Genomic DNA, 13,185 nt, shown 5'->3' with positions numbered 1-13,185 from the left:
CATGGCAACACTCTGAACCTAGCCTTCATTACAAAGTTAGTGGGTGGACCAGATAATTAGACCTTTTTAATCATAATGTTCTATAATCTGAAAATATTAAATACAAGGTAATAGTATTGGTACTGCATGTCCATCTACTCTGACAAAAAATCCACAAGGCAATTGAAAGTTCGTATTCTGTATATCTGTTACATATGTAAGGCTTTTCAAACTTTTTTCCAGAACTGTCCAAGAATTATTTATATAGAAAATAAACATTTTAAAATAAACTGTTAACCTTACCTCTGTGGAAAAGCATTTCAAGATGGATGAAAAGTGTTTATTACATACTATGGAATCAAAGAAAGTGTAGATCAGGTGGTCCTAGAAGTCTGAGATACACTTTAGGCAAAATTAACATCCTTGAATGGTAATAATCTAGCCTGCTTGCACACTGTTTTTTCGTCCCCATCTCAGGACGTGCAAACCATGAGCTAGATGAGACTAAAATACAGGCTTCAGTTTTTCCAGCCTTTTCCAGCTCCAACACTGGCTGTCTGCAAGCTTTGTGTCTTTAGTCTTCTCTTTCTGTATCAACCCTTCATACTATTCCAAGCCCTCATCAAAGAAAGAAATGCAGTCCAGAATATTTTGAGATGCTATGAAGAAATATGTGGCCACACCCAACCATACCGGAAGCTGCTGGTTGACTCTGCTTTCTGGCTTCTGAGTAGGCCCTCCCTAGGTTAGGAATGCCTTTCCTATCACTCCCCTGCCACTCCTTTTGGCTTGGATAACTCCAACTCCTCTTTTGGAAGTAAGCTAGGATGCTACCTACTAAATCAAGGCTTTCTGGGTGCTTGCCTCATCTTCTATCCTCTCTTCTCCTCCCCTCTCTAGCAGTTCGGGCTACCTTAGGATCGCTTTTCCTAGGCTCTTAAAGTACTTTCTACTTGTCTATTACAGAACCTACTCCATTACTGTCAATTCCCCTTTTCTTGGCACTCTGCCTCCAGTAAACTGCAGGTCAAAGACTCTGTCTTATTCATTATTGTGTTCCTACTGCCTAGTAGAGTGCGTGGCACACAAAAATATTGAATAATTAAATGTATACAAGTCAAACAGTATTAAACAAACTCAATTCCTTCTATGTGTTGACTCCATCACTCAATATCACCTTTATTTTGGCTGGCAAGAGTTGCAATAAAATCCTTGGCCTGTAATTTAAATTTACCAATTGTGAAAGCTTTCAAACTTAGATATTTGTACCACATATGTACCCAGGTGTATGGTGAGGCTGACCTTTATCTAGAACTATGCATTTGTGCATATGAATACTCAAGCAGCCTTTTAATCCACAGAACTGATAATTCACTAGGTGGTTTTCCATCCTGAGGCATAGATTTTTCTACAGCTGATTCCCTGATAAAGTCATTGATCTAAAAAAGTGAGCAAATGGGAAATATTTACGTAGAATTTTTTTTAACCTGGCACACTAAGTAAATCACTTTAAAATTAAGAAAAAGAAGAATTAACCAATGTGTTTGATATCATTTTCATCATTTACTTTGTATGTGTGTGTTTGTGCAATTTAAATGTGGATGTTTTATTTTTGAAAAGAGATGGATTGAATTGTCTCACAGGGCCAGATATTCCAGCCACTTGGGTATATATTTCATTGCATCAAGAAGAACTTAGTACCTTTATTTTGCAATTGGGAACTCACTGAAAACTTTGCAATTTGCCTCAAAGTGAAGATTTTTAGATTAATTGTTTTCAGGAAAAGGTTATATGCTGCAGAAATAATATGGTTATTTAAACAATCAACATAATATCACAGGTGAAAAGAGCTATAAGCATGAACTAGTTGTGTTCACAGACAGCACCACAGACTAGGAAAATACATATTCTGTCAATGGCTGGTAATAAAATGTTTTTCTGGATAAGCCCAACCGTATAAATGGGCCATGCTCTGTAGATTTATAATGATGAGTATTATATTTTCCTAAACTGAAGATGCGGTTAATCCTTCATTGGAAAAAAGATGTGGCAAGAGGTATTTGAAGAAATAATTTCTGCCACCTTATTACCTTTTGGTATATTATTCAATTGTGCAAATTTTTGTTCAATACAGTTTGCAGATATTTAATATGAAAGGAATGACATACCTCAATTGAAGGGTTTTTATTTTAAATGAATGAATTTCTTTTGTGGAATGATGCTGTATTCCCATTGAATACATTAGTAGTTTTCTCATAGCATGTTTTTTAAAAATCAGATTATCTCTCCACTATCGAACACTTCCTGGGATATAATTAATTGTGGCATTATTTTATAGGTGATGGATAAAAGTGCATGTGTCATTCACACACACACACACGCACACACACACTGTGTATTCAGTGATGTAACTTCATGCCCTCTGTTTAGTTCATAATCAGAGGTCCATAAATATTTTGATTCGCTGTCGCTTCCGAATGTATGTCAGTTATGTGTCCTTACTTGTGAACACTCTATCTTAAATCTTGGTTGTCATGGTTATCCTTGTTACCATTGGCCAACTAACATTTAGCCTTTCTTTTTCCTTTTTTTGCTGCATTAAAATGGAGCAGTAAACCCGACAGGTGAGGAATAGAGAACAAACCCCTTTCATGTTCAGTAAGAAAAAAATAAACTGGTAGACTTCAGAGCTGTTGAAGAGGGGAGGGCGGGACTGCATACAAAAGATGATACCTGGCACGTGGAAGATGGGCAAAGCCTACATATACACAGTGACTTCATTAAAATGATTCTGGGGGAGATAAATATTTTGTTTACATAAGAAAAAAAAACAGATTAAAGGCGAAGTTTAAAAGATAGTACACAAACCAATATCTGAGTTTTGTTTGTGGTCAAGATTAAAATGGGCATTTGTGTGTGTTGATGTGTTTACAGAGCAGAAATGTGAGGTGTCTCATAAACTGTTTTGTTTTGTTTTGTTTTGTTTGTTTTTACCAAAGATTAGTTTTCAAGTTTGACTACCGATCACCTAATGATATTAGCATTTTCACACCCTGCAAATATTGATGACAGTGCCTTAATGAGAACTCTTCCCTAATTCAAAATTATTATCCATGTCTCCCAGTCTTGAATAATAATAGCAATAATAATAGCTAAAATATACTATATGGTTATTGAATGATGAATCCAAACTAACCTTCTAGCTTTCTAACTCATATCTATATAGTCATATACACTTATGTATAAATATGCATATAACATATATATAAATTCCTGATAAAAATCAAACTACAAAAAACATCTCAAAGATCACCTACCTTTCTCCTAGTGCCATATTCCAGTGGTTTCCATTGAGTGGCCTCTGGACCAGCAGCCATAGCATCAGCATCACCAGGGAACTTGATAGAAATACACATCCTCGGGCCCCACCTCAGACCTACAAAATCAGAAAGTCTAGGCATTGACTGACCAGGCTGTATTTTAACAAGTGTCCCCAGGTCATCCCGCTGCATACTAAAGTTTGAGAACTGTTGCTGCATTATTTACACTAAAATCACTTTACATTGGTCAGCAAGCCTCATGTTCAATGATAAGAATTTTTAAACCTCTATGAGGGTGTCTTTTGTGTGTGGACATCTCTAGTGTCTATTTATCCAGCAGAAAAACCTATGCAGAATAGTGTGTGTTTTTTTGTTTTGTTTTTGTTTTTCAGCCAAAAGACGAAACACTTTAAACTCACTTAAAATACTACCTTTCATCAGCCGGGTGTGGTGGCTCATGCCTGTAATCCCAGCACTTTGGGAGGCCGAGGTGGGCAGATCACGAGGTCAGGAGATCAAGACCATCCTGGCTAACATGGTGAAACCCCGTGTCTACTAAAAAATACAAAAAATTAGCCAGGGATGGTGGCGGGCACCTGTAGTGCCAGCTACTTGGGAGACTGAGGCAGGAGAGTGGCATGAACCCGGGAGGCAGAGCTTGCAGTGAGCCAAGATCATGCCACTGCACTCCAGCCTGGGCGACAGAGCGAGACTCTGTACCTTGCATCATAACACTTTTCACATTTTACAACTTAATCAATGCTTCCTTTCTCTATTAAAATGAGAGAGTTGAGCCAAAACTTAGACATCATCTTCTAATCTCCCTCTGTTTTATACATAAAGAAACTGAAAAGAAAATTTGTAGTTGACACATACCAATAGTGGCAGAGTTGGGATTACATTCTTCATGTTATCAGAAACAAGTATTTGGATTGATTTACTTGAATATCGATAGTAGATATTTCTAATAAGTATATCTTTCTTTCAAAAGCCTCTGCTCACATGTCTGTATATCTTTGTTTCAGGACCATAAATACGATCTTTCACTCAACTTCCCGGTTTTTTCTTCTCCCCTCGCTGGGAGCCTAATTTTTTCTTCCCACCTAGATGGGATCCTTGGAGAAAGCAAATGCCCCATAGACCAGAGTAGCATTTGTGTTGTGTATTACCCACATCCCAAACAACCGCATGCTTGTATAGTATTAGCAGTTTCTGATAGATACAAAATTTCAAGTGATCTTCCATTTCCTTTTCACCTATATAACTCCTCCATATAGTAGATACTTCTCATTGCAAGAAATAAACTATAAAATAAATTTTATAGTCTTAATAGAAAAAAATATATAGTATAGCAAGGCAAAATTTAGAATCTGTTTGTAGTCATTATTCTTTCCATTTTTCAAACTGAAAATGAGAATGGTGAGACCTGTGAAATTTATCAGGAAAAATGGTACTAGTTACATTCATGCTGGGCCTAATTTAGGCCATTATATGTCTTTTAATGTTTTGTGACAATGTTTTAACACTCTTTCGTATTATTAGCAATGATGACCAAACTCTTCATCTTTTGCATCTTTCCTAGAAATGTTTTCTGTGTTAGAAAACAATCATTCTAGCACATCACATAATAGGTGTTTAAAAATAATGTGATAAGAATGTGGACAGCCAGAATTGTCCATGTTGTGATCATTGAAACAAAACTAAGCAAAATACATTTAAGCAACTGGTTTTCTATTTGGCTAGGATTTCGGGAGACTGAGTTCTTGGAAATAATTTCATTTGAATAGACAGTGAAAGAGAAGTTAGTTATTAAATGTCAGTAAATCCCTCCCTGTTCATTAAAATTGTGAATTGTAATTTTAGTCCTATGTCTTGAGTTTTCTGAGACTCAACATCTTTGCAACAAGATGTAATTCCTAACTTTCCTGGAACCAGAGAAATTGACTAAATTACTTTAGAGAGTTTTGTATCCCTCCAGCTCAGTGTCACTCACCCCAGCCACAGGGAGAAGGAAGATAAGGAGGTTACCCTACAATACCTGTAAGAGTAAAGTAATTTTCTTGTCCGGATAGATATTTGTAATTCTGGTTTCCATAATCTTGCAAGAATGGCAGAGCCGCGTTGGGAAGAGAGAAAAATCTAAATTTTTGTCATGGGACCTGACACATTAGTAAAGAAATGCATCTGTGCCAACTTACGCAAAATGAGCGAAACATGAGAAGGGCCATTGGTATTATTTGAAGTGAGAAGACCAACCACATGTTTCACATCTAATTGACTGGCTGGCTGCCCCCAGTCACGTTTCATTAACCTATTTCGATTTTGCATCTTCAGTGGTAAAAGGAATCTCTTAGTGTGGTAAGGCAAAGACCCATAGCGTAGACACAGTGGCATTGCCTACTCTGAAACTGGTCACCATGTCCTCCTTTCACATGATCTTCTGAGCCTGTCTTTTTCTTCCTCCTCATATCTTTTTCACTAGCCCTTCATCTCTTCTCTTTCTTTTCTTCTTTTCTACTCCATAGAACTGGAGCTGCCAGTGCCTTGGCAGGTCTCAGAATACTGCTCACCTCTGATTGGTGGAATGGTTTGGCCGTACATTTTGTCCCAAGGCTGTATCTGACACCTTTAGATAGAAAGAGGAAATCCTGAGACAGGTTAATCTAAGGTACTGAGAAAGCAACATGTCTAATAGGACTGAGCCATGAAAATGTATTCCATCAAGGATGTTTCGTCAAAGGTGTTGCACTTGAGCAAATCATGTGCACTTCCCCTTTGTATCAGTCTTCTCTTCATCCCTGGTTAGTTTTATTTCATACAGATGAGCAGAAATGGGAGGAAAGGCTATTTAGCAGGAGTCCTATGGCTAACCATAGAACGACCTGGGTGGCATTGAATGAGAGCCCATTGCCACAGCAACACTAATGAGCTGTACCACAGTCACATCGAACAGAGGAAAGGAAAGTTGCTAAACACCGTGCAGTACCTGTTTCCCCCAAATGAAAATGCCTTTACTTTGAGCAGCGGTGAGATACTGGGGTTGTGACTCCGGCATAGAGATTGCAGGCATTAGTATTTGGGGAAAAAAAGCACTATTTGAAAATGGCTTCTGTTGATTAAATGGGTTTTTAATCTAATTCAAGCTGGAAGAAGATAGTTATGACTCTGTGATTAATTTTTTTATTGGATAAAGAAATCTTATATACAGATCTGACATTTCTTGCTTAGAAATTAGTTAAAATTACATAATGAGAGCTTAAATGGGGATAATAAAGCTAGTAGATAGCTTTTAAAACAAAGTTAAAATGTATTGTGTGAAGAATCACACTTATAACAAGGCACTGTCAATGGCACCTTCAATGATTATCAGGAGAGCTGATCTACCCACCAGGTGAAATTACTTTTTCTCTGATCTTTCTGTGAACCTTTCATTAACAAAATATTAATCACAGCTTAGTACTGTTAACAGCTAACACTATTTTTTTCCTTCACTTTTCAAAGAGAAAGGGGAGGTTTGTTTAACCTGGTCCCGATTCTCCTAGGTATTAGGATAACTTGGCATCTTAAAAATGCACTTGTATTTACCTGCCGTATGGGAAAATCTAAGGCATCATCTCCTCGCTATAGTCACCACTTATATATACTTAGGGCAAAGGGGGACAGATTTAGCTGTTCAGCTTAAGGTCAGGTAGTTTCTCTATGGTAACAACAGTCTTAGTATTGGCGACTTAGGTGTATCCTGTCCTGTTCCTTACAAATAGAACTAGTAGATAAGAGAATTGCTCAATAAGGGTCCACGTGTATCTCACCAAGATCCCCCTTGAAGCCAAAAGGCAGAGTTGCTGAATTATTTAATCATACAGTTGGAGCAGGACTTCGAGATCATCCACTTAAACAAAAATTTTAGACCTGAGAGAACAATTAGGCCAAGGGAGGAAAAGCAACCTGAACTGGGTCACAAGTCAGCTGGGTTAAAATGTTGTAAACCCGAAAACTTGGGAGGTCGGGGGGAGTGCAGGTGCAACTGCCTGCTTTTTTATCTGTTTCAACTGATTTTTGTTTTCTTCTTAAATTTCTATTTTCCCCCTATAGGAAGAGGGCAGAGTCCGACTCTAGAAAAAGCAGCATACCGAACAGTAAGGAGATCCCTTCACACCACCCAACAGACCCCGTAGAACTGAGGCGCCTTAACTTTCAAACACCAGGTAAGAAGCACCACACATCTGATCCACACACAGTCTTTACCAGAAGTTGTACAGCTCAATTGATATTAAGAGTTGAGGCCGGGCGCCGTGGCTCACGCCTGTAATCCCAGCACTTTGGGAGGCCGAACGGGGCGGATCACAAGAGCAGGAGATCGAGACCACCGTGGCTAACATGGTGAAACCCCGTATCTACTAAAAATACAAAAAATTAGCCAGGCGAGGTGGCGGGCGCCCGTGGTCCCAGCTACTCGGGAGGCTGAGGCAAGAGAATGGCGTGAACCCGGGAGGCGGAGCTTGCAGTGAGCAGAGATCTGGCCACTGCACTCCAGCCTGGGTGACAGAGCCAGACTCTGTCTAAAAAAAAATTTTAAAAAGTTGAAGATATCACTTTATTTTGAACCATTTTGTTCATCCTGCTCTTTTATTTTACTATTATGGAGGCTTGCCCAAGCAAAAGTCTGAAAGGAAATTAAGTTCTTTATGCAAACCTGAAATGGGGTGGGGAAGAAAAAGAAATGTGGTTCTCCTTCAAATTTTGGAAGAACTATAGTCTTTATAATATCTATCATTTTGTGGGTGTGATTATTGTTTTATTATATCCAATGACACTAATCTGGAAAGAATTCAGTTTCTTATCAAGTGAATGAATGAGTAAATGGATGGATGACTGTACACATCTTTCATCCCATGGGAAAGCATAGATTTGTTCTGTATTTTCCTTTTTGTTTGTGTTTATGGTACTCTGAAAGAGGAAGAAAGAAAGGGAAGGAGGGAGGTAGGAAAATGAGGTAAATATTTTTAAATATTACCTATACTAAATGTCACTGATCACTTCTTACTAGAGAGAAACATAAAGTGACTGAGGATAACAAAAAATATACTTGTTTCTTAAAATACAGAACATTAAGTGCTTCAACAGAGGAACACTACTATTCCTGCTGAGGGGCCTTCTGTACAATATTGTTTATTCAGGCCTAGATCTCTTTTGCTTTCATTCAACTAAAGCGTGTTTATACCAAATGAATGGCAAATTATGAATGGCAGAGGGAGCTGAAAATATAAAACCGAGTGATGCTATCTTAATACGTTATGATACTGAACAAAGTGAAGAGCTAATCTAAGAAGTCTTTGGGATTAAAATGTGGTTGTAGTGTTGTCCCACAAATTGTAGACAAGTTTCTTTGTGTTGTATGGATGTTCTGATTCACAGTATGATATACTGCAAATGTATTACAGTACACATTTTACAGTGAATTATTTTGAATGTGCTTTATTACGTTCAGCATATTTTCTCTTTTACATGTAGATATACCATAGTAACTAGTAACTCTTCAATTGAAAGAAATGTTCAGCATTTTCAGTGTGGCTATACAATCATCATAATGTTGGTATTCAAAAAAAATTCTAACTCATATGAGGTTAGACTCAAAAAAGAAATTATTTCTTCATTCACCGGGAACGTGTGCGTGATGATTGAACAAACTTGTGTCATCTTCCAGGATAGGTTGTAGCCCTCTGGATGCATCATACTGAGTCATCTACTCAGTACTTTATTAAGGCAACTTGGTATGAATTAAGTTACTGTAGTAAATTTCGTTGGTTCAGCGCTTTTTGAAATAGGTGGGTACTGACTACTTCAGGCTATAGGCAACTTCTTTTTTGTTTTTCATTGTTTGTTTGATTGATGGATTTTTTGAGAGAGGGTCTCACTTGATTGTTCAGGCTGGAGTGCAGTAGCAAAATCACGGCTCACTGCAGCCTCAACCTCCCGGGCTCAGATGATCCCCTTACCTCAGCTTCCCAGGTAGCTGGGACTGCTAGGGCATGCCACCACACCCAGCCAATTTTTTGGTTTTTTTGTGGAGATGGAGTTTGGCCGTGTTGCACAAGCTGAGCTCCAACTCCTGGGCTCCAGCAATTCACCTGCCTCAGCCTCCCAAAGTGCTGGGATTTCAGGCATTAGCCACCACTCCTGGCCTACGGGCAACTTCTTAATAATGGACCCAGGAATTTATACTCCTTTCAATTTGACAAATTCATGTATAGAGGACCCAAAAGCTGAAGAAATGATGTGCTACATGATTCTTTGCATTTCTTACCTCATCACCCTTTAAAAGAGTAACATATTGTGGAAATAGAAAAATGGATCAGATTTCTCAGTACCTTGCCACTCTCTCTGCACTGCCCCTCCTTCCTCTGTTTTTCACATAAATGTCATTTGTGCTGGAACCAACCTTGGTCTTCCACCAGAGGCAGAAACACAGTATAAGGTTGAGCAGAAAGGCAAAGGTACCCCAAAAGAAGAGAGCCAATGAAAATGCTACGCCTCACCTCCTCTAGCACCAACAGAAAATGTTGCCAGAAATAAATACAAAGCAAGAATGGGAACTATGTAGAGAGAGTGATTAGCAGGTGCTGGTGACTGCAAGTAAGAGAATAGGAATGTCTTCAACCAGGAGACCTCTGTCTGCAAGTACTTTTCACTTTCAGATGTAATTTTGCGAATATGGCCAAACTCAAGAATTCTATTAGCAATTTAATTTTCCCAATGTATTTGGGAATATTATATCCATTTATAGAGAGAATCTCTTAAATTTTATATAAGATACCAGAAAGAGAAATGAATGTTACAGTTGTAACATCTCTTGTATCACCAATGACTTTACGAAATTAAAATGGGGACCTGAGTATAAAGGAAGATGTCATTTAACTAAAGTTAGACTTATCATCTCAAATGGATGAGAGAATAAAGTGGACAAAATGAGATAAGAGAGGAGCTGTAGTAGAGGAGGAGACTAGAAAAGGAGAAATTGTCCTAAGATCCTGGCACATCTGTTCACTCAGGAAGCAGTACATTATGCCCTTTAGCTCAGGTAAGCAATTCACTTAAGCTTGATTTGTTGAAATTGTTTATTTGCCATCCAAGCCTATGTTGTGGCCTGCTGTCTGGAAAATTTATACCGTTTTACAAAGGAAATAGACTCTGCTGTTAATATGAAATTCATAGAGATGTGACCATTTGCTTCAGCCTGCATAGATTTTAGCCAGTGGCTGTGAATTACCTTAATTACTTGTCAATAGGATGAGAGCAAAATGTGGGGTTGTTAACCCAATAACCCTTTTGTGCTTGTTCATCTCCTCTTTTTCACAAAGAAGCAAAGGTTTTCTTGGAAAATGAAATAAAATAATCCTTTATTAGGTGTTGCATAACAGGTGCTATGATGCTACTTAATTTTTAGGTTTTTAAATTATTTACATTTCACTATCTGAAATGTGGCTTTTTAGTATATTATATCTACTATGAATGTATAATTGCTTATCCCCAAACATTGTAACACTTGACAATATTTATTAATAATATACATAAGTAGAGAATTAATAATCCACATCTTCTGTTAAAAAAAGCCTTTCAATGAAATAAGATGGCTGTGATTTATATAACCAGTACCTAGTGCAGAATTTGTTCCCGAATGCAAATTGATTTCCACTTCTGATGGGTCTGTTGTGAAGGATAAAATAGCAAATAAACATTACAATTTGAAATTCAGTAGGCCTTTCAGAAGGTAAAGAAAGCACATTGCTTAGTTCAGTGATTCCATAAATTCTACTTTCTAAAAAAAATAATTTTGTGAGTGATAGATTCATTTACATTCTAAGTTATTTATTCTTTTGGAGAATCTAGATTTAAGGAGTCAGATCCTTTTTCCTTAATTCTGCCTGTTATTCCCAATTTCATATAAATATAGCGTTCCAACAATCTAAGTACGTCAAAGAACTGTGCCCGTAAATGCAGTACCACAAACATAGTTGGGTCAGAAAGTTAGATTTCTGTCCACTGTTGCTCAGCTAAGGCACAAAGAGAAGGCAGAGAAACGTGCTTTTTTGTCAGTATAACCATCCTTGTGAGGTTGGAGAGTGTGGGGAGGAACATTGCTTTAGCACATTTTCAGACTTTTAGACAAGATTCAAGTCACTCTCTGACACTGCTGAGAGCCTTCCAAAGAGGTAGCTTGGACTTGAATCTGTACGGAGCACTTTAAGGAGTTGCTGTATCTTCTCATTCTGAAGTCTCTGATGCTGCTGGCAGCTAGAGGTAGTTCAGGGCTGAAGCCCACTAGTCCGTTATTGGCAACCAAGTTCTTGGTCTTTTTAGCATTAAGATGAGTGGAAAAAGAACCACCAACCCAGCCCCTTCTGAAAACCATTTTATTTTCTCTTATTGAGCATAATGTAATTGCGACTTAACCCGTTGCTGCATCAGAGACAATATGGAATTGTTGAATAAATTTTTTTTCTCCCCCTAAATGGTAGTTTTTCTAGGACTAGGACTAGATTTAGGATAAACAGTCTGATGGGATTCCAGGATGCTGCATAGTGTTAGGATTAATCTGTTACTTAAGTGATGGGTTCACATGGTAAGTCTGGACAAATATACGGGAATATTTATCATTTTTTTTGTGCTTGCACACTTTCATTATTAAAGTATCATTTAAAATGAAAAAAAAAAAAAAAAGAATCATGTCAGTCTGTGAAACACTGTATGTAAGCACCCGAACAGGTTGGGGAAGCTCATGCTTTCACAATTGAAAGCAGGCACCTCAGCTTGTAAGTATTTTGCACGATTGTAAATGTCTGTCTCATTGTAGTTCAGATGGCAGTGTATAGCCAAGTTATATTTGATACAGCATGAGCTACCTCATCATTTAAGAGAATAATGATTTAAACAATAAATCATTGATTATTAGTGTACAAGGTCAGCCAGAATTAGTGTGGAACAAGCAATTTAAGTAACATCAGTTGTTTCACCAATAACTACCAAATTAAAATGGGGACTTAAGTATACAGGAAGGTATCATTTAGCTGAGGTTTGACTTATTAGTTCTAACAGATAATGGAATAAGATGGGCAAAATAAGTAAAAGAGAGAGGTGATGTAGTAGAGGAATTTACTGGAATTATTAACTGCTGATCAAGTTTTACAAGTCTTTAAGGTCTGTGGAAGAAGGGAAGAAAATACTTATAAAAGATGCATTTAAAGGGAATGTCCATTAAGCTCCATACATCTCTGTAACCAGCAGTAACTGGGTATGCACTAGAATGGGTTAGTAGATATGTTGCTTGTTAAACAAAAATGAACTGTGTTAGCCTCATTTGGAAGGAAAGTTTTCTGTTTCTTTCTTTTATAAACAATTTCCAAATTATTTTAGTCTGTCCCTCCCAGAGCATCTTCTTTTTAATTTCAAAAGCAACATGTTTATTAGGGAAAATTTGGAAAATGGAAAATAAGTTTGTTAACAATTATTGCATATAGATTGTGACCATTTAGATGTTCATTATATTACTCTTTAATTTTTTGTATATTTGAAAATGTTTATAATTGTATAGTGGGAAAGGGGCCAATAAAAGCACTTTTAGAGAAGAAAAATTACTCTTCATTCCACCATTTCTTTTTTTCTTTTTTTATTTGACATATTTAAAATAAAAATTAAAATATTTTGTCATTACTCCAATTAAGTCTCCAGAAATATCTACCATATACAGTTTCATGTATATCTTTCCAGACTTAATTTGTATATGTAGTTATTTAAATGATATAGAGTAGGTAGGGGTGTGTGTGTGTGTGTATGTATGTCATATATGTATACACACACAATTTGCTGTTGTGACATTTAAGTATATAAA

At 37.2% G+C, this 13,185-nt stretch overlaps 1 protein-coding gene across 1 annotated transcript in view; it reads left to right on the top strand.

Moving 5' to 3' along the window:
* Positions 1-13,185, top strand: part of LOC108517204 (receptor-type tyrosine-protein phosphatase delta-like) — a 497,564-nt gene that overhangs the window by 346,306 nt on the left and 138,073 nt on the right. The window contains 1 exon segment of the mRNA XM_017854985.1: positions 7,392-7,504. Within this exon segment, the coding sequence (XP_017710474.1) occupies positions 7,392-7,504 (113 nt within the window).

The sequence above is a fragment of the Rhinopithecus bieti genome, unplaced genomic scaffold, assembly GCF_001698545.2.
Source record: "Rhinopithecus bieti isolate Rb0 unplaced genomic scaffold, ASM169854v2 scaffold_38735, whole genome shotgun sequence".
Lineage (NCBI taxonomy): Eukaryota > Metazoa > Chordata > Mammalia > Primates > Cercopithecidae > Rhinopithecus > Rhinopithecus bieti.
Note: the sequence above shows the minus strand (reverse complement) of the source record. Positions and strands in the feature narration are given on the sequence as shown.